We start from the raw sequence: 26816 nt of genomic DNA, 5'->3' as shown, positions 1-26816 counted from the left end.
GAATAACGCTGATGGTACATATACATGAATGTCCCATCCTGTGCGTCCCCGCAGACATCCCTGGACCTCCTGAGGCTCCTCTGGAGATCACCGAGCAGGACATCGACAGCTGCACGCTGCTCTGGAACTCCTCACAGGAGGACGGCGGCAGCCACATCACCAACTACATTGTGGAGAGGTGTGACGTCAGCCAGGGCGACTGGATCACCATGTCCGCATCCTGCACCAAGACCAGCTTCAGAGTCACCAAACTGACACCCGGCAAAGAGTACAGCTTCAGAGTCCGAGCTGAGAACAGGTTCGGCATCTCTGCACCTATCTACTCGGAGAGGATGATAGCCAGATATCCATTTGGTGAGTCTTTGCCGAAACCTTTCCACCTCTATTAATGGTACCCGACATCTGTAAGACTAACCGTTGTGTTTTTCCCCCAAAGATCCTCCCAGCGAGCCCAGAAACCTGCAGATCAACAAGGTCTTCAAGGACTTTGTCATCCTGTCATGGGAGCGTCCCAGCAGCGACGGCGGCACCCCGATCACTGGATACTCCATCGAGAGGAAGGAGAGGAACAGCATCCTGTGGGTGAAGGCCAACGAGTCCTTAGTCAAAGCCACACAGTACAGCTGCAGCGGCCTGATCGAGGGCCTGGAGTACACCTTCAGGGTGTCGGCGCTAAACCTGGCCGGACAAGGCAAACCGTGCAAGCAGACCAACTTCATCACCGCCAGGACAGCAGTCGGTATGATTACGACACAAATTTCTCCTCAATTCAACATGATTTATTTGTTAAGAAGCTGACAGACACAGACTGGACACCATAACACTCCGAGCAGAGCTATCAGCTGCTTGAAAAGCTTTCCCTGCAGTTTTTTGAACATTGAACAACTGATCAACAGTTTGGCATTTAGTCTCAGTCCAAACACCTACATGTAAAGTTGCTGAAACCCTATAAATAACGCGTCATATTGCTTCACTCAACCAAAACTCAAACCTTTAACTTCCTCCGTGTTCATACAGAATAACTGAGCCGTTGTTTCTCTTCATCCAGAACCGCCGGGTAAACCTGAGCCCATGGATGTGACCAAGAACTCCGTCTCGCTGGTCTGGGGCCGTCCCAAGCATGACGGCGGCAGCAAGCTGATTGGCTATTTCATGGAGTACACAAAGTTGCCAGAGGAGAAGTGGGTACGATGCAACACCAACTGCATTAGCATCCAGACTGAAAGCTACGTGGTGAACGGCCTTGAGGAGGGCCAGCAGTACCAGTTCAGGGTCATCGCCAAGACCGCCATAAACATCAGCCTGCCATCCGAGCTGTCCGACCCCATCGCTGTCATCGCAGAGAACGGTATGGCGCCATGCAGCACTGAAAACTATGACTGACAGATGAAATGATTCACAATCACTGATGATTTATTGTTTGTTCTTCTCCTGTGCAGTTCCTCCTCGTGTGGAGCTGGGCATCGAAATGAAGAACCTGATCGTTGTGAAGGCCGGAGAGAACGTCTGCCTGAACGCCGAGGTGTTCGGTAAGCCGCTGCCCAAGGTGAGCTGGAAGAGAGACGGCGTGCCTCTGGTCCTTGCTGAGGGAATGAAGATGAGCCAGAAGAAACACGTCCACCTGTTGGACCTCTTCTCCGTCACCAGGAAGGAGTCTGGAGACTACACCATCACCGCTGAGAACGTCAATGGCTCCAAGTACGCCACCATCAAGGTCAAGGTGCTCGGTGAGTTACATTTAATTCTATGCCACTAGTGTTTTGTCGAAGAAGGCATTTTATGCGTGCAGATAAACAACAGTTTGCCTTTGTCTCCCCTGCAGACAAACCGGGCCCTCCCGCTTCTGTGAAAATCGGCAAGGTGTTTGCCGACCGTGTCAAGCTGCGATGGGAGCCCCCACTTGCGGATGGCGGCTCTGAGATCACCAACTACATCATCGAGAAGCGTGAGACCAGCAGGGCCAACTGGGCACTGGTCACCTCCAACGTCCATGGACACGTCACCGACAGCTCAGTGGAGAAACTCATAGAAGGACACGAGTACCAGTTCAGAGTCAGCGCTGAGAACCAGTATGGTGTCGGAGACCCTGTCATGACCGACCCTGTTACGGTCAAGAACCCGTACGGTACGTTTGGACACCTGAAGCGCCCTAAGCCACTGAATGTCTCTACAAATACATGATGAAAATGCATCAAGCATGATTTGGATGATTACTCTTTTCTTTGTTATGTTGTGTCAGTCTCTGACCAGCCGTGATGTTCTCTCATCCCTCAGATGTTCCTGGTCCATGTGAGCCACCCGTCATCACCAACATCACCAAGGACTCCATGACGGTGAGCTGGAAGGCTCCAGCCAACGACGGCAAGGCCCCCATCCTGGGCTACATGCTGGAGAAACGTGAGGCCACCGAGCTGACCTGGGCTAAGGTCAACCGCCGCCCGGTCATCGACAGGACCATCAAGGCCGCTCAGCTGACCGAGGGCTCTGAGTACGAGTTCAGAGTCATCGCCATGAACAAGGCTGGTCTTGGCAAACCCAGCGACGCATCCAACGCTGCGCTGGCTGTCGACCCCGTCTGTAAGTGTCTGATTTTACCCTGCAAAAATTGATGATTTTTCTTTGCGTGATCCTTTTTAAATCAATCTGAAACAAGAACCATGATAGCAAGAGCATTCACCTCAACACCTTACCTTACCTTCCCTTCCCTTACCTTACCTTAACTTATCTTAGATAGTGGTGGGTTCAAATACAGTGGCCCGACGCACTTCTTTTTCTTGTGCAGCCGCTGAAGAGTCACCAAACTGACTTGCATTTGTTTTTTTCAAACAATGAAGATAAAGATCTTTTCTTACCTTACCTTACCTCATCTCATATAATCTCACCAAAATTATTATTCATTGACTCACACAACTTTTTAGCTGAGATTGTGCAGATTTTAGATATATGAAGTATTCAAAGACACTCCAAGAAATTACATCACAATTAGCAAAAATTCCAGTGTAGCCAAGGCACATTTCTATTTCAGAGTTAAAAGGATTTTCTTCAGGATCTTCAACTCAACAATTCTTTTTTTTTTTTATAAAATATGAGAATAATAACACTATAAATCACTATAATTCTCCAGATCCTCCTGGCCCGCCTGCCTTCCCCAAGGTGGTGGACTCCACCAAGACCACCATCAGCCTCAGCTGGACCAAACCAGCCTACGACGGCGGTTGTGAGATCATCGGCTACTTGGTGGCATGCAAGAGAGCCGACGCTGAGCACTGGACCAAGTGCAACATCCCCAAAAACCTACAGGCCACCAAGTTTGTGGTGACGGGCCTGATGGACGACACCGAGTACCAGTTCAGGGTCATTGCTGTCAACAAGATCGGTTTCAGTGAGCCCAGCGAGGTCCCTGGAAACCACATGCCCAAAGACATCCTGAGTATGTTCCTAAACTGATTATTGATTTTTTAATTTAGCTAATTATAAAAACAAACCAAATCGAGTTTCCTTGGTAAAGTTTTTCTCTCTCTTTGATGCAAAAAAACTCAAATCTTTTGTCTAAATTTTGTCCTCTGAAATATTTTATGCCCGTAGTTTATCAGTTTTGCATCATTACTCATTCCAGCCTGTAAATTAGTTTTTACCTAAAGAACGTGTGTCTCGGTGATCCGGATGAACTTATGCTAACTTAGCACAAACTAACACTGCCAGAAAACCAAGAACAAGACAGAGCAAGAAGAAATAAAGACTCTGGGGACAAACAGATGACGCAATGATTAACAAACAGTCTTCTGTCTGTCCCTCAGTCGCTCCTGAAGCCGAGCTGGACGCCGACCTCAGGAAAGCTTTGGTTCTCCGAGCCGGCGTCACCATGAGACTCTACGTTCCACTGAGAGGACGCCCAGCACCAAAGGTGACATGGACGAAGGTGGACGGCAACCTGAAGGACAGGCAGGGCGTGCTGATCAAGACATCAGACTGGGACACCCTGCTGATGGTCGAGGACATCAACAGATACGACGCAGGCAAATACGTGCTGTCACTAGAGAACAGCAGCGGCTCCAAGAGCTACACCATCGTGGTCAAGGTCCTCGGTAAGAACGCCTCTTAAAGATAGATAGATAATCTTTGTTGTCACAGCTTAACAAATAGACTAGAATTTACACAATACACAGCATAAAATCAATTAATTAATAAATAAAGAAATAAAGGAAACAACAGACGAGAGTCAACACAGCAACGGGTTTTGTTGGTACGCTGTAACTGAATAGAAATCCAGGGTAAAATCAAACTAAATTTGCTGGTTGAAGGCCTTTTTTCCATGAACATAGTTTAGTGGAGGTCGGGTCCTGTAATGAACCTGCAACATACTGAAACACAGAGACGGTGGTCACATGGATAGATGTACACAAAGACAATATTTATTCATTTTTAACATCTTTTTACCTCCATATCACCAAAAGTCTACATGCCAGTTCAGTAAAAGGCAGCAGTGGATTATGTCAAAGATCGTATTAAAATGCGATTATTTTTCAGATAGTAAATGTGTTGTAAAGAAAATACATTTTTTTAAAATGTTGTACTACAGAAAAAAAAACTGGCAGCTCTGGTTGCCGGAATGATCTGTCAAAAAAAAAATTAAGTGGAGATGTAAACAAGTTTACAAAACAACCGCTAAATTTTACAATTTCAAACTGTAATTCAACTGTAAAACTGCTGATTTACAACAACATCTGAACTGTATAATGTACTGTATTGGTTCAGTGCTTTACAAAATATCACTGTAAATTAAACACTGGTTCATTTTTTTAATTTAAAGTTTTATGATGTCGTGATTTTACAGCACTGCACTATTCATTTTACTGACATTTTTTACTGTGTACTGTTTACTAGAAAGCCAAAAGAAATCTGCTGAATCGGAAACTTTTTCACCTAAGAAGAAACTGATATGAAAATATTTCTTTCTCAGAACAATTACAAGATATTTTCACTCCCATCAGGCACATTTACGACCTGATTTGTATCTCAGTTAACAAAAGTACTGAGCCAGAAATGTTGCTTCTCCTCTGTCTCAGATTCTCCTGGGCCGCCTCAGAACCTGACCGTAAAGGAGACCTCCAGAAGCCACGCCTTCATCACCTGGGACGCGCCGCTTATTGACGGTGGTAGCCCTGTCAAGAGCTACATCGTAGAGAAACGTCTGGCTGAGAGGAAGGCCTGGACCTGCGTGGCGCCCAACTGCCACAAGATCTCCTACAGGATCACCAATCTGGAGGCGGGTCAGGCCTACTGCTTCAGAGTTCTGGCTGAAAACGCCTATGGTATCGGAGAGGGCTGCGAGACCGCCGGCAGTGTCCGAGCCTCAGGTAGCTACAAGTCAAGGTTGTTGTTATTGAGTTTATTCTAAAAAAGTATTATTTTCGATTGGTTACACCTCAACTATATCAGATCAGTAAAGCTACTTTCGCTTCCAACACTTGAAATGTTGGAAAAATGGATGACACATTTTAACCCTTTGAGACCTGAGGAAATTGGCTTGGTGTCTTTAAAAACAAAGGGTTTTTTGGCCTTTTGGCAATAAGCAGCTTAAGTAGAACCAAACATTGGCAAAAAAATAAAACTTTTAAAAAGTACACAAAAAACCCCAAAGAAAAATTAAGTAAAAGAAAAAACAAACAAACAAAAACAAGGACATAAAAGTGAAACTGAAAAAAAGTGTTTATGACATCTATTGCACGTCTGTCCATCCTGGAGGAGGGGTCCCTCATCATCCTCTGCTGCTCTTCCTGAGCCCCCCCCCCCAACCCCCAATAATAATAATAATAATAATAATAATAATAATAATAATAATATTATTATTATTATTATTATTATTATTATTATTATTATTATTATTATTATTATTGTGTAAAATAATTTTAAATATATAATTATAAATTTATACTTTTTGGAGATTTTTCTCAAAAGAAAGCAACCCAAAAGAAAAAAGTAACCCAATTTCCTCAGATTTTGAAGGTTCAAGTACTTGTTAAAGGTGTCTAAACGCAGCACAAGAAAAGTGATGTCGCTCCAGATTTCAAAGGGTTAAACAAATCATGGATTCAGTCTGAACTCAACTGTCCTCCTCCTTCAGAGCAACCTGGTCCAGTGACGGAATTCAAAGCCAAGAAGACCACCAAGAATTCTATCGTCCTGGGCTGGAAGAAGCCCATCAGCGACGGTGGAAGCTACATTTCTGCTTATATCCTGGAGCAGAGCGAAGGCGAGGACAAGTGGAAGCAGATCATGAAGGGCAAGAACACCATGCACACCATTGGTGAGCTGACTGAGGGCAAGGAGTACCTGTTCAGGGTCAAGGCGCTCAATGAGTCTGGAGAGGGGCCACCCACCGATCTTGCTGTGGTCGCCAAGGACCAGTTTGGTAAGACCACGTTTTTAAAAGATTAATCTCTGGAACCTGTTTTGCTTTTTCAGGCCCCCAAAATGCTTTGTCGTGTGAACGGAAGGCATAACCGCAACAAAAGTTGAACGTTTCTTGCAAGAACTGTTGCACTGTAAACGGAACTTTAGATTAAAGTTCCTCTGGTCTGAAAACGCCTTATGCTTTAGTTAAGTAAATAGGTTTGTTGGAGAAAAATTGGTTTTAAATTATTTCTGTTAAACAAAATTCCTTTGGATTTCAGTGCTGCCTGACTGTAATTTGAGTAATCTGCATGATGGTTGCTACGTGGTGAAGGAGGGAAGTACCACACGTATCAACATCCCCCTCATCGGAATACCTGTCCCCACCGCCACCTGGAAGAAGGGCGACATTGGAATTGGGGACACCGGCCGAATGTGCATAGAGACATCCCCTGGTGTCACCACTCTGCTGATCAGAGACTGCCAGAGAGGAGATGCTGAGACCTACACCATCAACGTCAGAAACAGCGCTGGCTCCAAGGACTGCAAGTTCCAGCTGAAGGTGGTCGGCAAGCCTGGGATCTGCACCGGACCCATTAAGTTTGATGAGATCACTGCTGACGGCATCACCCTGGAGTGGGCACCACCCAAAGATGATGGCGGTGCAGAGGTATCCAACTACATTGTTGAGAAGAGAAGGACAACGGACAACAAGTGGGCCACAGTGGCTTCAGCCATCCAGAAGACCACCATGAGGGTGATCAGGCTCCACGGCGGAATAGAGTACATCTTCAGAGTGTTCGCTGAGAACAAGTATGGGGTTGGAGAGTATCTGAGGTCTGACCCAGTCATCGCCCAGCATCCATTTGGTGAGTATCACACTCTGCTAATTAATTGGTTATTACTATTTAACACTTCACATTTCTTTTATGGTCTGTCTGTGTTTAGTTGTTTGGTTTACCAGTAAAGAAGTCAACTGGCACTCACTGATATTGACAAAAGATCTCAAGTGTTGGTGTCTCTTGAGTTTTGATTGATCAGAACTGTTCTTTAAGCCAAAGTAAAGGCCTTTGTGGCTATGTGAAGAATGATTAGATGATTATGATCTCCTTCCTCCTTTCTAAATCTTCGCACTGTTCTCTTCTTCTCTTCTTCCTCCAGATGTGCCCGACGCACCTGCTCCTCCTGAAATAGCAAGCATCCACCAGGAGTCAGCCATCCTGACTTGGGCTGATCCAAAGGATACTGGTGGCTCCCCAATAACTGGTAACAGACTGTGATGCATATCAGTTTGTAGTTAATCGTGAGCAAATAGCAAACAGCAATCATCATGACCAACTGATTTTGTGTTCTCTGCAGGATATCATGTGGAATTTAAGGAGAGAAACAGTCTGATGTGGAAACGAGCCACTAAGACTCCTCTGAGAGTGAAGGAGTGCAGAGTTACTGGATTGATAGAGGGACTAGAGTATGAATTCAGGGTAATGGCAATGAACATGGCCGGCTTAGGAAGGCCAAGCAAGGTCACAGAGGCTATAGTTGCCCTGGATCCTATTGGTGAGTTCACTGCATTTGGATTCTTCTTTGGGAAATCTCCAGGTTTTATTGTAATAATAAATACCTGAAATTTACTTTGTGTCCTGTTAGATCCTCCTGGCAAACCTGAAGTGATTAATGTCACCAGGACCACGGTCACCTTGATATGGACTGCTCCGAAATATGATGGTGGCCACAAACTGACTGGCTACATGGTTGAGAAGCTGGAGTCTGGCGGCAAGACCTGGAAGAAGGCCAACCATGTCAACATCCAGGTCTGTGCCTTCACCGTCACAGACCTGACAGACGGAGACCAGTATCAGTTCAGGATCAGGGCCAAGAATTCTGCAGGAGCAATCAGTGATCCTTCAGAGGCTACTGAGCTTCTGACCTGCAAGGACGAGTATGGTAAGCTAAGTAGGGTGGTTCAGCAGTTAAAACATGGGTGAATGTAAATCCTTGAAAGGTCTTAAAGTTGTATTATCATGACTGTGAATTTATTATTTTTGATCACAATTAAAGTGCAACTTTCTTCCATCCTCTCTGCAGAGCCTCCAACCATCACCATTGACCCAGACATGAAGGATGGTGTATCAGTGAGGGCAGGAGACACCATCGTGATTTCAGCCTCCAAGATTGTGGGCAAACCTCCACCCACTGCTGTCTGGTCCAAGGGAGGCCGTGAGTTCAAGACCTCTGACATCGTCACCATCACCAGCACCCCCACCTCCTCCACTCTGGCTATCAAGTACGCAAGCCGGAAGAACACAGGAGAGTACACCATCACCGCCAGCAATCCCTTCGGCATTAAGGAAGAACATGTGAAGGTGAAGGTCCTTGATGTGCCTGGACCTCCAGGCCCCATTGAAGCAAGTAACATCTCAGCTGAGAAGTGTACCCTGACCTGGCTTCCACCAGAGGAGGATGGAGGCTCCTCTATCAAGTCCTACATCCTTGAGAAGAGAGAGACCAGCCGCCTGCAGTGGACCAAGTTGGCTGAAAACATTGTGGACTGCAGACATGTAGCCGGCAAACTGATCAAGGGCAACGAGTACATCTTTAGAGTGTTTGCCGTGAACCAGTATGGCACTGGAGACTCAAGCCAGTCTGGTCCAATCAAAATGGTTGACAGCTTCCGTAAGTTTATTTTGTTTATTCTATTGTAATTGGGTGTTTTTTTATGGAAAATGATAATAATAAAAATGTCAATTTTCAATACAACCGACTGTCTAACTGTCAAAAATACTCTTGCATACTTTGTTTCCGCAGGCCCACCTGGCCCACCCTCAGTCCCTGAGATTGATAACATCAGCAGGAACGCTGTCACCATTTCATGGAAGAGACCAGCACAGGACGGTGGAAGTGACATTAGAGGATATTGTGTAGAGAGGAAAGAGAGGAGAGGAATGAGATGGGTGAGAGCCTGTAAGAGGACAGTCCCTGACCTGCGCTTTAAGGTGCAAGGCCTGAGTGAGGGAGTAGAGTATGAGTTTAGAGTCACTGCTGAGAACAAGGCTGGATTTGGGGAGCCAAGCGAGCCATCACAACCTGTGATGACCAAGGACATTGTGTGTAAGTAAAACTTGACTTCTTGATTACATTTAAAACAGAAAACTTCAAATGCAGAGTAGTCAGAATATTCACATCAAGCATATTTGTAAAAAGGCCCCCCGTTAACTTTTTTGAACTCTCATTTTTCTTGCTTATTAGATCCACCTGGTCCACCATCCAACGTCAGAGTTACAGACACCACAAGAACCACAGCTACCTTAGCCTGGGGCCGACCCCACTACGATGGTGGTCTTGATGTAGAGGGATACATGGTTGAGTACAAAAAAGAGGGGCATGATGACTGGGAGGTGGAGAATCAGTATCCAATGAAAGCTACTGAATACGTTATTGGTAAACTTCAAAAAGGAGGCAAATACCACTTCAGAGTCATCGCTGTGAACTCAGAGGGAGTCGGCGAGCCTGCAGAGGTTGAGAAAGTGACTGAACTGGTGGACCAGGAGGCGCTGCCAGACTTTGAGCTGGATGCCGAACTGAGGAGAACCCTGGTGGTCAGGTGCCGTGCCTCAATCCGTATGTTTGTTCCCATCAGGGGTCGCCCTGTTCCAGAGGTAACCTGGAGTAAAGATGATACCAACCTGAAAGCACGTGCACACATTGACACCACAGAGTCCTACACTCTACTGGTTATTCCTGACTGCACCAGATACGATGCAGGAAAGTACAACCTGTGTCTGGAGAACGTTGCTGGAAAGAAGACCGGCTTTGTTAACGTGAGAGTTTTGGACACACCAGGACCACCAGTCAACGTCAAGCCCAGAGAAATCACAAAGAACAGCATCACCCTCCAGTGGGAAATCCCTATAATTGATGGTGGTTCTAAGATTCACAATTACGTTATTGAACAGAGAGCGGCTACCAAGAAGGCTTACACAGTGCTTAATACTACATGGCAGAAGTGTTCCTACAAGTTTACGGATCTGGAGGAGGGAGCTTACTACTACTTCCGTATCTCTGCTGAGAATGACCTGGGTGTAGGCGAGCCTGCTGAATCCCCTGAGCCAATCAGGGTGTCCCAGGCCCCCTCTTCACCAGAGAACTTGTATGTCACAGATGTGACAGCTGACAGTGCCAGCCTGGCATGGACCAAGCCCCTGCATGATGGTGGCAGCTTGATCACTGGATACGTCATTGAGGCCCAGAAGAAGGACTCTGACCAGTGGGTCCATGTGACAACCATCAAGGCTCTGGACTACACTGTACCAGATCTGATTGAGGGCGCAGAGTATACCTTCCGCATAATGGCTGTCAATGCATCAGGCAGGAGCGACCCACGTGAGAGCAGACCTGCTATTATCAAAGAGCAGACCTCCGCTCCTTCCTTTGACCTGCGTGGAGTGTACCAGAAGACAGTCATCGCCAAGGCAGGGGACCGCATCAAGGTGGAGATTCCAGTGCTGGGCAAACCCAGACCTGTGGTTTCCTGGAAGAAGGGAGACATAGCACTTAAGGAGACACAAAGAATCAACACTGAAACCACACCAACATCAACTATTCTCAACATCAGTGAGATCAAGAGGAAGGATGCAGGCCAGTATTCCATGACTGGAAAGAACATGCTGGGCACAGTAACTGAGACGATCACAGTCCTGGTCCATGATATTCCAGGTCCTCCCACTGGTCCCATTAAGCTGGAAGAGGTATCATGTGATTATGTTCTCATGTCCTGGGAGGCACCAGAGCATGATGGAGGTGTTCCCATCAACAACTATATTGTTGAGATGCGTGAGACTACTGGTACTTCCTGGATGGAGTTGGCAGCTACAGTGATCCGTACCACATTCAAGGCAGCTCGACTCAATACTGGAACCCAGTATCAGTTCCGTGTCAAGGCCCAAAACAGATATGGCACTGGACCATGCATTGTCTCTGAACCAGTGGTGGCTGCCTATCCATTTGATGTGCCAGGCCAACCCGGCATTCCTTACATCACATCTTTCAACAAGGACGCTATGACTGTGAGCTGGAATGAGCCATCCTCTGATGGAGGCAGTGTCATTCTTGGCTATCATGTGGACAGAAAAGAGAAAAACAGTATTTTGTGGCAGAGGATCAGCAAAGCTCTTGTTGTCGGAAATATCTTCAAATCAACAGGCCTTGTTGATGGAATTGCATATGAACACCGTGTTACTGCTGAAAACATGGCCGGTCTCAGCAGACCAAGCAAAGCCTCTGAGCCTATGTATGCTTTGGACCCAGTTGACCCACCAGGCAGGCCTGTGGCATTGAATATCACCAGACATGAGGTGACAGTGTCCTGGACCAAACCAGAGGGAGATGGTGGATTCTCCATCACTGGATACACAGTAGAGAGGAGAGAGATGCCCAATGGACGCTGGCTCAAAGCAAACTTCAACAACATCCTTGAAACCATCTACACAGTCAGTGGTCTGATCGAAGATGCAACTTATGAATTCCGTGTGTTTGCTAGAAACTCAGCTGGTGCTGTAAGTGCTCCATCCCAGCCATCAGAGGCAATCACTTGCAGAGATGACATTGAGGAGCCCAAGCTCAATGTTGACGCATTGTATAGTAGCAATGTTGTTGTCATGGCAGGAGAGGTGTTCAAGCTGGAGGCCAATGTGACTGGCAGGCCACTCCCATCTCTAGTATGGACCAAGGAAGGAAAGGAGCTTGATGATACGGCCAAGATTGAAATAAAGTCAACAGACTTCCACACAACTCTGATAAACAAAGATTCCCTGAGGAGGGATGGAGGTGCTTTTACTCTGACTGCTAGCAATCCCGGTGGTTTTGCCAAGTTCACCTACAATGTCAAGGTGCTCGACAGGCCTGGACCACCAGATTCCCTCACCGTTACTGACGTTACTGCTGAGAAATGTGTCCTTAACTGGCTGCATCCAACACATGATGGCGGTGCAAAGATCGAATATTTTATCATTCAGAGGCGTGAGACCAGTAGGTTGGCATGGACAAACGTGGCCACAGACCTTCAGGCGAACAGGCTCAAGGTCACCAAGCTTCTGAAGGGCAATGAGTACATCTTCAGAGTCATGGCTGTTAACAAGTATGGTGTGGGTGAGCCCATGGAGTCTGAGCCTGTCATCTGTGCCAACCCCTATGTCCCCAGTGACCCACCATCACAGCCTGAGGTTACCACAATTACCAAGGACTCCATGGTCGTCTGCTGGGAGCGCCCCGAACATGACGGAGGCAGCAGATTAAACACCTACATAATTGAGAGAAGGGATAAGACTGGTTTGCGCTGGGTGAAGTGCAACAAGAGGACTGTAACTGACCTGCGATTCAAGGCCTCTGGCCTCACACAAGGACATGAGTATGAATTTAGAGTTTTTGCTGAGAACAATGCAGGTCTGAGCCAACCCAGTCCCTCCAGTCCATTCTACAAAGCTGAAGACACCATCTTCCAGCCAGGACCTCCAGGAAACCCCAGGGTGCTGGACACAACCAAGTCTTCCATCACCCTTGCCTGGAACAAGCCGGTTTACGATGGTGGTTCTGAAATCACTGGTTACATAGTGGAGACCTGCCTCCCTGAGGAAGATGAGTGGACCATTCACACTCCCAAAAAGGGATGGACAGCTACTTCCTTCACCATCACCAACTTAAAGGAAAACCAGGAGTACAAAATCAACATCTGTGCCACTAACTGTGAGGGAGTGGGAGAGCCTGCTGCTGTTCCTGGAACCCCTAAGGCTGAAGACAGACTGCTGCCTCCAGAAATTGAACTTGGAGCAGAATTGCGCAAGGTGGTTTGCATCAGGGCCTGTAGCACACTCAGGCTTTTTGTTCCAATTAAGGGCAGACCAGTACCTGAGGTTAAATGGTCAAGAGAGCATGGAGAATCTTTGGACAGAGCTAATATTGAAATCACCCCATCATTCACCACTCTTCAGGTAGACAATGTTGACAGATTTGATGCGGGTAAATACATAGTGACTGTGGAGAATGCCTCAGGAAGCAAATCAGCCTTTGTTAATGTCAGGGTGCTTGATACTCCTGGAGCACCTCAGAATCTGATTGTCAAGGAGATCACAAGAGATTCAGTTTCCCTTGTTTGGGATGCACCTCTCATTGATGGTGGCTCCAGGGTCCGCAGCTACATTGTGGAGAAACGTGAGTCAACCAGAAAGGCCTACTCAACAGTCTGTGCCAGCTGCCACAAGTCTAGCTGGAAAGTTGGAGACCTGGAGGAAGGAAAATTGTACTCCTTCAGAATCCTGGCTGAGAACGAATATGGTATTGGACTCCCAGTAGAGACCGCTGAACCAATTAAAGTGTCAGAGAAGCCTCTACCACCAGGCAAAGTGTCCCTTCGTGAAGTTACCAGTTCCAGCGTCACACTAACTTGGGAAAAGCCTGACCATGATGGTGGCAGCAGAATCACAGGCTATATTGTTGAGATGCAGGGTAAAGGCAGTGAGAAGTGGACCCAGGTGATGGTTGTAAAGACCAATGAGGCTCACGTAACTGGCCTTACACAGGGAGAGGAGTATATGTTCCGTATCTCAGCGACCAATGAAAAAGGAGTTAGTGACCCACGTCCTCTCAGTATGCCTGTAGTGGCTAAAGACCTAGTCATCCCACCAACCTTCAAAATGCTTTTCACCACATTTAGTGTACTAGCAGGAGATGATCTGAAGATAGATGTACCATATGTTGCCTGCCCCAAGGCTACACCAACTTGGCTCAAAGATGGCGTTGTTCTCAAGGAGACAACAAGAGTAAATTCCGAAGCCACAGACAAAAACCTTCTCCTGATTATAAAGGAGGCTTGCAGAGATGATGTGGGCACATATACCATCAAACTGACCAACACAGTTGGCGAGGCATCTACAGACATCAGTGTTGTTGTTCTAGATAAGCCTGGTCCTCCAACTGGCCCAATTAAGTTGGATGAGGTCACTGCTGACAGCGTGGTTCTGTCCTGGAATGCACCAGAGTATGACGGTGGTTGTTCCATTAACAACTACATTGTTGAGAAGAGAGACACATCTACCACTAACTGGCAGATTGTGTCAGCTACTGTGGCCAGAACCACTATCAAGGCAGCCCGTCTGAAGACTGGAGTCGAGTACCAGTTTAGGGTTGCTGCAGAGAATAGATATGGCAAGTCCTCAGTCCTGGTCTCTGAAACCATTGTTGCTCAGTATCCATTTGAAGTGCCTAGCTCACCACGTTCTGTTGTGGTCCAGTCGGCCACCAAGGAGAGTATGGTGGTTGTATGGGAGAAACCCAGCAATGATGGTGGAAGCAAAATTCTGGGCTACCATTTGGAGCTCAAAGAGAAAAACAGTATACTTTGGGTGAAACAGAACAAACAACTCATCCCAGAGGCCAGATTTAAAGTTGTTGGCCTTGAGGAGGGTATTGATTATGAGTACAGAGTCTATGCCGAGAACATTGTTGGTATCAGCAAAGCCAGCAAAGTGAGTGAAATGCAAGTAGCCAGAGATCCTTGTGACAGACCAGGAAAACCAGAGGCGGTCATTGTGACAAGAAACCAAGTGACACTCAGATGGACCAAACCTGAATATGACAGTGGCATCAAGATCACAGGCTATGTGGTTGAGAAGAAAGAAGGAGCTGGGCGCTGGATGAAGGCCAGTTTCACCAACATCATTGAGACTGAATTTGTTGTCACAGGACTTACTGAAGATCAGATTTACGAGTTCCGTGTCATTGCCAAGAATGCAGCAGGTGTCTTCAGCCAGCCATCTGATTCCACTGGAGCCATCACTGCCAAGGATGAGGTGGATCCACCCAAGATTGACTTAGAAGCTAAGTACTCCCAGGCTGTGGTGGTGAATGCTGGTGAGATATTCAGACTTGAGGCAGGTATCTATGGTAAGCCTGTGCCCACAGTACACTGGTTAAAAGAGGGCAAAGAGATTACTGAAGCAGCTCGCCTAGAGATCAAGAACACAGACTTTACAGCTTGTATAGTTGTTAAAGAAGCTATCCGTGTTGATGGAGGTCAGTACACTTTGCTCGTTAAGAATGTTGGTGGAGAAAAATCTGTTAACATCAATGTCAAGGTCCTGGACAGACCAGGTCCACCTGAAGGCCCTATATCCATTTATGGGGTCACCAATGAGAAATGCTCCATTGCCTGGAAACCCCCCTTGCAAGATGGAGGTAGTGATGTTTCCCATTACATTGTTGAGAGAAGGGAGACTAGCCGACTGGTTTGGACAGTAGTTGAACCAAAAGTTCAGACACTGAACCTGAAGATCACAAAACTTCTTCCTGGTAATGAGTACATCTTCAGAGTGATTCCAGTCAACAAATATGGCGTTGGTGAGCCTCTGGAATCAGAGCCTATGATTGCCAAGAATCCATTTGTCACTCCCAACTCACCAACAGAGGTGGAAGTCTCCACAATCACTAAAGACTCCATGGTGGTGACCTGGGAGAGACCAACTAATGATGGTGGCAGCCCTATCCAGGGATACATTGTTGAGAAACGTGACAAGGATGGTGTACGATGGACCAGATGCAATAAACGCACGGTGAGTGAGCTGCGCTTCAGAGTGACGGGGCTCCTAGAAAACCACAGCTATGAATTTAGAGTTGCTGCTGAAAATGCTGCAGGTGTTGGCACACCCAGTGCACCTACAGTGTACTACAAAGCACTGGATCCTATCTTCAAAGCCGGTCCACCAAACAACCCCAAGGTTGTTGACACATCTAGGTCTACTGTTTCCCTGACATGGGGCAAACCTATCTATGATGGTGGCTGTGAGATTCAGGCTTACGTTGTTGAGGCCTGCGATGTAGCATCTGATGAGTGGTTTATGTGCACTCCTCCAACTGGAATCACAGACACTAAGTTTACAGTGAAAAAGCTTCTGGAGAAGCATGAGTACCAATTCAGAGTGTGTGCCATCAACAAAGTTGGTGTTGGGGAGCATGGTGATGTTCCAGGAAAAATTCTACTGGAGGAGAAGCTTGAGGCCCCTGATCTTGACCTGGATGCTGATATGAGAAAAATTATTAACATTAGAGCAGCAAGCACTCTCAGGCTGTTTGTTCCTGTTAGAGGTCGTCCAGCTCCAGAGGTGAAATGGGGCAAGGCAGAGGGCGAGATTAAGGACACTGCCCAGATTGACAACACAGGCAGCTATGCCTCACTTGTCATTGAAAATGTTGACAGATATGACTCTGGCAAATACACCCTGACGGCAGAGAATGCCAGTGGAGTAAAGTCAGTCTTCATCAGTGTCAGAGTCCAGGACTCACCTAGTCCACCAGCTAACTTGATGGTAAAAGAGATTACCAAGAATTCTGTCACTCTTACTTGGGAGCCTCCTCTTCTGGATGGCGGCTCAAAGATTAAGCATTATCTTGTTGAGAAGCGTGAGAGCACAAGGAAAGTTTATTCTACCATCACCACGTGTAACAGGATGTCATGGAAAATTGAGCCTCTTCCAGAGGGTGGAATCTTCTTCTTCAGAGTCCTGGCTGAAAATGAATATGGTGTGGGTCTCCCCGCTAAAACTTTAGAACCAGTCAGAATATCTGAAAAGCCTCAGCCACCTGGTAAGGTCAGTGTTGTCGACGTCACTAATAGCACCGTAACTCTCACCTGGGAGAAGCCTGAACATGACGGCGGCAGTAGGATCAGTTACTATGAGGTCGAACTGGCACCTAAGGACAGTGAAGCTTGGTCTGTGTGCGCTAGTGGGAAGACACTGGAGACTGTAGTGCAAAACCTACTCAAGGGAGAGGAGTACCAGTTCAGAGTTATTGCTGTAAATGAGAAAGGCAAAAGTGACCCCAGACAACTGGCTCACTCAGTTGTGGTCAAGGACCTTGTGATTGAGCCTGCTGTTAGACCCAAATCGAGCACCTACAGTGTCCAGGTTGGGTATGACCTCAAGATAGAGGTCCCAATTGCTGGTCATCCAAAACCAACCATCACTTGGACCAAGGATGGAGCAGCCCTTAAGCAAACTACCAGAGTCAATGTCACCGACTCACCACGTCTGACCACTCTTACTATAAAGGATGCTACCAAAGAGGATGGAGGCATGTACAGCATCAATGTTGCCAATTCCCTAGGTTCCAAGGATGCCACTATTGAAGTGATCACCCTGGATAAACCAGGCCCACCAACAGGCCCTGTCAAAATAGAGGATATCAGTGCTGAGAGCATGACTCTTACCTGGGAACCTCCTACATATACAGGTGGCTGCCCAATCTCCAACTATGTTGTTGAGAAGAGAGATACGACGACAACCAGTTGGGTGGTTGTGTCTGCCACTGTGGCCAGAACCACACTTAAAGTGTCCAATCTGAAGACAGGCAGTGAATACCAGTTCCGAGTCTATGCCGAGAATAGATATGGAAGGAGTTATGCAATTGATTCAGAGCCTGTTGTGGCACAGTACCCATTCCAGGAACCTGGCCCACCAGGAACACCATTTGTATCGTCATACTCTAAGGACTATATGGTGGTTGAATGGCACAAACCCCCATCTGATGGAGGCAGCTCCATCTTAGGCTACCATCTGGAGAGGAAGGAGAAGAACAGTATCCTCTGGACCAAGATCAACAAAATGCTCATCCAAGACTGCAGGTTCAAATCTACTCCTCTTGAGGAAGGCATTGAGTATGAGTACAGAGTCTATGCTGAGAATATTGTTGGCATTGGAAAGTGCAGCAAAATCTCTGAGGTTTATGTAGCTCGCGACCCATGTTATCCTCCTGGCCGTCCTGATGCTGTGATTGTGACCAGGCACTCAGTGAAGCTGAGATGGACTCCTCCAGAGTACGATGGTGGAAGCTTAATTACTGGTTATGTAGTGGAGAAACGTGATCTTCCTGAAGGAAAGTGGATGAAGGCCAGCTTTGCGAATGTCATTGAACTTGAATTCACAGTTACTGGCCTAACAGAAGACAGTAAATATGATTTCAGAGTAATTGCACGTAATGCTGCTGGTGCTGTCAGCAAGCCCTCTGAGAGCACAGGATCCATCACAGCCAAGGATGAAGTTGACCCGCCTAAGTCTGAGACCGATCCTATGTACAACCAGACCATTATTATCAATGCTGGAGAGACTTTCAATCTGGAGGCCAGTGTGGAAGGAAAGCCCATCCCCACAGCTCAGTGGTTCAAGGGAAATGTTGAAGTGGAAAACTCAGCAAGAACTGAAATCAAAAACACAGATTTTAAGGCTCTGCTGGTTGTGAAGGATGCTATCAGAGTGGATGGTGGACAGTACACACTGGTACTGACTAATGTGGCTGGAACCAAGACTGTTCCATTCAGTGTCAAGGTCCTGGACAGACCAGGCCCCTCAGAGGGACCTCTTACTGTCAGCAATGTCACTGAGGAGAAGTGCTCACTGTCATGGCTGCCCCCTAGGCATGATGGAGGAGCTAGCATTTCTCACTACATCATTCAGAAGAGAGAAACCAGCCGCCTTGCATGGACTGTGGTCTCTGCCGACTGTGGAGCAACCATGTTCAAGGTTACCAAACTGTTGAAGGGCAATGAGTACATCTTCAGAGTCATGGCTGTTAACAAATATGGTGTGGGCGAGCCTCTTGAATCAATGCCAGTTATCATGAGAAATCCATTTGTTCCTCCTGGCTCACCTCGGGAGTTGGAGATCACCAACATTACCAGGGACTCCATGACTGTCTGCTGGAACCGCCCTGAGACCACTGGAGGCAGTGAGATTGTTGGTTACATTGTTGAGAAGAGAGACAGAGCTGGAGTGAGATGGACCAAGTGCAATAAACGCAGAGTGACAGACTTGCGTTTCAGAGTAACAGGACTGACTGAGGACCATGAGTATGAATTCAGGGTATCTGCAGAGAATGCAGCTGGAGTGGGTCAACCAAGCCCAGCTACACCCTACCTCAAAGCCTGTGACCCCACCTTTGAACCGGGCTGTCCCTCTAATGCCCATGTCCTTGACGTTACTAAAGACACCATCACTGTAGCCTGGCACCGGCCTATCTATGATGGCGGTTGTGAGATTCAAGGATACTCTGTGGAAATTACTAAGGCTGATGAGGAGGAGTGGACCATATGCACTCCACCTTCTGGAGTCAATGCTACCAAGTTTACCATCACAAAGTTGGTAGAGCACCAGGAATACAAGGTGCGCATATGTGCCATCAATAAGCTGGGTGTTGGTGAGCCCACTGAGATTGAGGGAGTTGTGAAACCTTTGGATAAGATTGATCCTCCAGAGATGATTCTGGATTCAGACCTAAGGAAGGGAATAGTCGTCCGCGCAGGAGGCTCAATGAGAATCGGCATTCCATTCAAGGGTCGTCCTTCTCCTGAGATCACCTGGGCCAAGGAGGATGGAGAACTGCCCAGTAAAGTTCAGATAGAGAGTAGTGAAGATTATACTCAGCTCTCTGTTGACATCTGTGACAAATATGATGCCGGAAAATATATTCTCAAATTGGAAAATAGTGCTGGTGCCAAATCAGCCTTTGTCTCTGTTAGAGTTCTGGACACTCCTGGGGCCCCTCTGAACCTGACAGTAAAAGACATTAAGAGGGAAAGTGTCACTCTCACCTGGGAGCCTCCTCTTATCGATGGGGGTTCAAGAATCAAGAATTACCTGGTTGAAAAGCGTGAGTCCACTAGGAAGGTATTCTCTAACGTGGACAACAAGTGCACAAAGACAAGCTACCGAATCACTGGCCTCACTGAGGGAATGATTTACTATTTCAGAGTTCTTGCAGAGAATGAGTTTGGTGTAGGACAAGCAGCTGAGACAGAAGACTCCGTTAAGACCTCTGAGCCTCCTCTGCCAGTGGGTAAGGTCACTTTGACTGAAGTGACCAAGACCTCTGCCTCACTCTCCTGGGAGAAGCCAAACCATGATGGAGGCAGCAGAATCATGGGCTACTACATTGAGATGCAACCTGTCGGTTCAGAGGAATGGGTGGTGGCCACCACAACTAAAACTTGTGAGGGTGCTGTCACAGGCCTCAGCTCAGGCCATGAGTACCTGTTTAGAGTGTCAGCTTTCAATGAGAAGGGCAAGAGTGACCCCAGAGCTCTGGCTGCACCAGTCACTGCAAAAGATGTAACTATTGAGCCCAGATTCAAGATGGTGTTCAACACTTACAGTGTACAGAATGGCGAGGACCTGAAGATTGAGATTCCAGTGATTGGACGCCCCGTTCCCAAGGTTGAATGGAAGAAGGATGGTCAGGCTATTAAGGAGACTACAAGACTCAATGTATCCAGCACACCTTCATCTACTAAGCTGGTAATTAAGGATGCTAATAAGGAAGACTCTGGTAAATACACCATCACAGCCACCAGCAGTGCTGGAACAGCTACAGAGGAGATCACTGTCATTATTCTTGATAAGCCTGGACCACCCACAGGCCCTGTGAAGATTGAGGAAGTGAGCTCTAATTATGTCACTCTCTCCTGGGAGCCACCAGAGTATACTGGAGGCTGCCAGATCAACAACTACATTGTGGAGAAGAGAGACACCACTACAACAGCATGGCAGATTGTTTCTGCTACTATTGCCAGGTCAACCATCAAAGTTACCAACCTTAAGACTGGAACTGAATACCAATTCAGAGTGTCTGCTGAGAATAGATACGGAAAAAGTTCTGCCATTATCTCTCCTACTGTTATTGCTCAGTATCCATTTAGTGAGCCTGCTGCCCCAGGGACACCAATTGTCTCTGCTGCAACCAAGGATCACATGGTTGTTGAATGGAAGCCTCCCACTAACAATGGAGGCAGCCCCGTCCTCGGCTATCACCTTGAGAGAAAGGAGAAGAACAGCCTGTTGTGGACTAAACTTAACAAGCTCCTAATCCCAGAGACACGTTTCAAGACTACAGAGCTGGAAGAAGGTATTGAGTACGAATTCAGAGTTTATGCTGAGAACATTGCTGGACTCAGCCCAGCTAGCAAGGTCTCTGAGAGCACAGTAGCCAGGGACCCCTGTGACCCGCCAGGTACTCCTGAAGCTATTAACATCACCAGAAATCTTGTGACGCTTCAGTGGACCAGGCCTCAGTATGATGGTGGCAGTGCAATCACTGGCTATGTGATAGAGAGGAGGAAGCACCCAGATACCCGTTGGATGAAGGCCAGCTTCACCAACATCATTGATACCCAGTATACAATCACTGGCCTGACTGAGGACTGTGTTTACGAGTTCAGAGTTATTGCCAGGAATGCTGCTGGCATATCCAGTCGTCCATCTCAGAGCACAGGAGAAATTACTGCCAAAGATGAAATTGAGGCTCCGGAGGCCACCCTGGATTCTAAATTCAAGGATCTGACTGTTGTTAGTGCTGGTGAGACTTTCGTAATTGATGCTGACTACACTGGCAAGCCTCTACCTGAAGTCGTTTGGTTAAAGGACGGAAAGGAGATTGACAAAACCATACCAAGAATGGAGGTCAAGACCACACTCACACGTACCATCCTGACAGTCAAGGACTGCATCAGAGTGGATGGTGGTCACTTTACCCTCAAACTTATCAATGTGGGAGGTGTCAAAATGATCCCAGTTAATGTTAAAGTTCTGGATAGACCTGGTCCTCCTGATGGCCCGCTAGAAGTTAAAGGTGTCACAGCTGAGAAGTGTTACCTGCACTGGAGCCATCCCTCACATGATGGTGGAGCCAGCATCTCTCACTACATCATTGAGAAGAGAGAGACTAGTCGTTTGTCATGGACCATGGTTGAGCCCAAGATCCAGGCCATAAGCTACAAAATCACAAAACTGCTGCCTGGCAATGAATACATCTTCAGAGTCACAGCTGTAAATAAATATGGTGTTGGTGAGCCTTTGGAATCTGAGCCTGTTATTGCTCGTAACCCCTTCACCACTCCCAGTGCCCCCTCCACCCCAGAGCCCAGTGCCATCACGAGGGACTCCATCGTGCTTACATGGGAGAGACCAGAGCATAATGGAGGAGCTGAGATTGAAGGATATGTCCTTGAAAAACGTGACAAGGATGGCATCAGATGGACTAAGTGCAACAAGAAGAGGCTGACTGACCTTAGATTTAGATGCGCTGGCCTCACAGAGGGCCACTCTTATGAATTCAGGGTCTCGGCTGAAAATGCTGCTGGTGTGGGAAAGCCTAGTGTGCCAAGTGAATACATCAAGGCCTGTGATGCCATCTATCCGCCAGGAGCTCCAAATAATCCCAAAGTAACTGACCATTCAAGCACCACAGTCTCTCTGTCCTGGTCAAGGCCTATCTATGATGGTGGAGCACCAGTCAGTGGATATGTTGTTGAAATGAAGGAGGCAACAGATGATGAGTGGATAACTTGCACCCCACCCACTGGTGTTCAGACCACTCACTACACTGTGAAGAGACTGAAGGAGAATGCAGAGTACAACTTCCGCATCTTTGCTGTAAACTGTGAGGGTGCAGGAGAGCATGTGGACCTACCTGGTTCTGTGATCGCTGCAGAGAAGCTGGAGGCTCCTGAAATTGAACTGGATGCTGACCTGAGGAAGATGGTTAATGTTCGTGCCACCGCTACCTTGCGTCTGTTTGTGACAATCAGAGGAAAGCCTGAGCCTGAGGTCAAATGGTCAAAGGCTGATGGCACTATGAATGAGCGTGCCCAGATTGAAGTCACAAGCTCTTACACAATGCTTGTCATCGAGAATGTTGATAGATTTGATACTGGCAAATATGTACTGACACTTGAGAACCTCAGTGGTTCTAAATCAGCCTTCATTAACGTCAGAGTTCTGGACTCACCAAGCGCTCCTACAAACCTGGGGGTGAAAGATGTGAAGAGAAATTCTGTCTCTCTCTCCTGGGAGCCTCCTCTAATTGATGGAGGGGCTAAAATATCACACTATATTGTGGAGAAGAGAGAACAAAAGAGAATGGCTTTCACCAGTGTTTGCACCAACTGTGTCAGGAATTCCTTCATTGTTTCTGAACTGCAGGAAGGAGGCCGATACTTTTTCCGTGTGTTGGCTGTGAATGAGCTCGGAGTAGGTCTGCCTGCCTCTACAGATCAAGTCAAGGTGGCTGAGGCTCCTTTGCCTCCTGGTAAGATTGTCCTGGTTGATGTGACTCGTCATACTGCCACTATTTCATGGGAGAAACCTGATCATGATGGAGGCAGCAAGATTACAAACTTCATTGTGGAGATGCAGCCCAAAGGAGATGACAAATGGACTGTGTGCAGTGAAGTCAAAGCAATGGAAGCTACTATTGGTGGACTCGTAACTGGAGAGGAATACTCCTTCAGGGTGACTGCTGTAAATGACAAGGGCAAGAGTGATCCCAAGCCACTGGCTAACCCTGTGGTGGTGAAGGATATCACTCTCCCACCAATCATCAACCTGTTGTACGATATATACAGTGTGAAAGCAGGAGATGACCTGAAGATTGATGTTCCCTTCAAAGGCAGACCTCAACCCGAGGTGTCCTGGAAGAAGGATGGCCAGGCGCTCAAGCAGACAACTAGGGTCAATGTTCTTACTTCCAAGACGTCATCCAAGATTATCATCAAGGATGCTACCAGGGAGGATGTAGGAAAGTATGAAATTACTCTGACAAACTCAGTTGGTACCAAGACAGCTGAGATATCTGTTATAATCCTGGACAAACCTGGCCCACCAAGCAACATTAAGATGGATGAGGTGAGTGCTGATTTCATCTCTCTGTCTTGGGATCCTCCATCTTATGATGGTGGGTGTCAAATTAACAACTATGTAGTGGAGAAGAGAGACACAACCACAACTGCATGGCAGATCGTCTCAGCAACAGTAGCCAGGACATCAATCAAGGTGACTCGTCTCACTCAGGGAACAGAGTATCAGTTCCGTATTGCAGCAGAGAACCGTTATGGCAAGAGTTCTGCCATCGACTCTGCTCCTGTTGTTGCCCAGTATCCCTTCGAGCCTCCTGGCCCCCCTACCAACATCCATGTTTCCCATGCCACCAAATATGGCATGCTTGTGGAATGGGGCAGACCTGCCAGTGATGGTGGCAGTCCTGTTATTGGTTATCACATTGAATGCAAAGAGCAAAGCAGCATCCTGTGGACCAAGGTCAACAGAGGTCTGCTGGCTGAGAACCAGTTTAAGATGACAGGCATTGAAGAGGGTTTGATGTATCAGTTCAGAATCTATGCTGAGAACATTGCTGGAATTGGTCCATGCACAAAAGCATGTGACCCTGTGGCAGCCAGGGATCCATGTGAATCTCCACGCAACCTTAGAGTCACCAACATCACCAGGACCTCAGTTTCCCTCTTCTGGGAGAAGCCAGAGTATGATGGTGGAGTAAAGATAACTGGCTACATTGTGGAGCGTAAAGAACTTCCTAATGGCCGCTGGCTGAAATGCAACTTTACCAACCTGCAAGACACCTACTTTGATGTCACAGGCCTCACAGAAGATGTCCAATATGACTTCCATGTCATCGCTAGGAATTCTGCGGAGCTGTTGAGTGCTCCCTCAGAGAGCACTGGTCCTGTCACAGTCAAGGATGATGTGGACCCTCCCACAATTATCCTGGATGATAAGTTCAGACAGCTGGTTGTCATTAATGCTGGGGAGGTCATTCGAGTTGATGCCGAAATTACAGGCCGTCCACTTCCAGTTGTCTCATGGTCTAAGGATGGAAAGGAAATTGACGCCAAGGCCAGGTGTGAAATCACCACCACCAACTTCACAACCACACTTATTGTCAGAGATGCCATCAGGAGGGACTCTGGCCAGTATGTCCTGACCCTGCACAATGTGGCAGGAACCAGGGCTGTGGCTATCAACTGTAAGGTTCTGGACAGACCTGGACCTGCCTCAGGACCATTGGCAGTGTCTGGCCTCACAGCAGAGAAATGTACACTAACATGGGGTCCTCCTCAAGAGAACGGCGGTGCAGAAATCATGCACTACATTGTTGAGAAACGTGAGACCAGTCGCCTCACCTGGACCCTTGTCTATGGTGACATGAAGGCAACCACCTGTAAAGTGACAAAATTGCTCAAAGGAAATGAGTACATCTTCAGAGTCAGGGGTGTCAACAAATATGGGGATGGTGAGGCACTGGAGAGTGAGCCAACAAAGGCAATGGATCCATTCACAGTGCCTTCAGCTCCCACTAAGGTTGAGGTCACCTCAGTTACTGGTGAGGCTATGACCATCTGTTGGGAAAGACCAGTTTCTGATGGTGGCAGCAGTATCGCTGGCTATGTTATTGAAAAGCGAGAGAAGACTGGCCTTCGCTGGTGCCGTGTCAACAAGAAACCTGTTTATGACCTCAGAGTCAAAGCATCAAACCTTCGAGAGGGCTGTGAGTATGAGTACAGAGTGTTTGCAGAGAACGCTGCTGGCCTTAGTTCTCCCAGCACCCCTTGCCCACTCACCAAGGCTGAAGACCCACAGTTCCTGCCTTCACCTCCCGCCAAGCCGAAGATCATTGACTCTACAAAGACCACAGTCACCCTGTCATGGAATAAGCCATTATTTGATGGTGGAGCACCTGTGACTGGTTACAGAGTCAAATACAGGAACAGTTCAGATGATGAATGGTTTGTTGGAGTTCAGAATACCAAGAACACAGAGTTTACAGTGGTGGGATTGACACCAGGAACTGAATATGTGTTTGTTGTCGAGTCTATTAACAAGATTGGATTCAGTGAACACAGTCCTGAATCAGACAAACAGGTTGCCAAAGAAAGAGTGGAGGAGCCAGTATTTGACATCAGCAATGAAATGAGGAAGACTCTTATTGTGAAGGATGGTAGCTCATTCACCATGACAGTGCCATTCAGAGGCAAACCCATCCCTAGTGTTTCCTGGACAAAGCCTGATGTTGACCTCAGAGTCCGTGCTGTCATTGACACTACAGACACCTTTACTTCCATCACCTTAGAGAAAGCAACTCGCAGTGACTCTGGCAAATACACTGTGACCTTGTCCAATGTAGCTGGGTCCTCCTCTTTGACACTCAGTGTCAGAGTCCTGGATTCCCCTGGACCTCCTGCCAATGTAGGTGTCAAGGATGTGACCAAGACCTCTGCTACTGTGACGTGGGACACTCCTGAGAATGAGGGAGGAGGACCAGTCAAGAACTACCTTATTGATTTCCGTGAGGCCAGCAAGAAAGGCTGGACTAGGCTGACTGACACATGCCACAGACTGACATACAAAGTGACAGACCTGATGGAGGGAGGAGTCTACTACTTCAGAGTGACAGGCGAGAATGAGTACGGTGTTGGCGTTCCTGCTGAGACCAAAGAAGGAACCAGAATCTCAGGTATTGAATTTTAAGTCGTTAACATTATAAATTCTTATTGTTACAAAAAATTATTGCGCGAATATTTAAATGAAATACATGTG

The 26816-nt window shown here is 47.2% G+C and overlaps 1 protein-coding gene across 1 annotated transcript in view; it reads left to right on the top strand.

The window, feature by feature from the left end:
- The window catches only part of LOC121939590 (titin-like), a 79088-nt gene that overhangs the window by 24684 nt on the left and 27588 nt on the right, over positions 1-26816 (top strand). Inside the window, exons 30-46 of the mRNA XM_088083855.1 lie at positions 55-354; positions 437-739; positions 1049-1348; positions 1440-1727; positions 1823-2125; positions 2275-2577; positions 3125-3430; positions 3798-4085; positions 5067-5357; positions 6125-6412; positions 6675-7262; positions 7555-7659; positions 7753-7950; positions 8041-8337; positions 8479-9066; positions 9199-9501; positions 9640-26733. Of these exons, the coding sequence (XP_087939981.1) occupies positions 55-354; positions 437-739; positions 1049-1348; positions 1440-1727; positions 1823-2125; positions 2275-2577; positions 3125-3430; positions 3798-4085; positions 5067-5357; positions 6125-6412; positions 6675-7262; positions 7555-7659; positions 7753-7950; positions 8041-8337; positions 8479-9066; positions 9199-9501; positions 9640-26733 (22143 nt within the window). The remainder of the gene's footprint in view (positions 1-54; positions 355-436; positions 740-1048; positions 1349-1439; positions 1728-1822; positions 2126-2274; positions 2578-3124; positions 3431-3797; positions 4086-5066; positions 5358-6124; positions 6413-6674; positions 7263-7554; positions 7660-7752; positions 7951-8040; positions 8338-8478; positions 9067-9198; positions 9502-9639; positions 26734-26816) is intronic.

Source organism: Plectropomus leopardus, chromosome 10 (assembly GCF_026936395.1).
Source record: "Plectropomus leopardus strain MGB_pleo_1.0 chromosome 10, ASM2693639v1, whole genome shotgun sequence".
Classification (NCBI taxonomy): Eukaryota; Metazoa; Chordata; class Actinopteri; order Perciformes; family Serranidae; genus Plectropomus; species Plectropomus leopardus.
The sequence above is the reverse complement of the archived record's forward strand: the minus strand, read 5'-3'. Positions and strand labels throughout refer to the sequence as shown.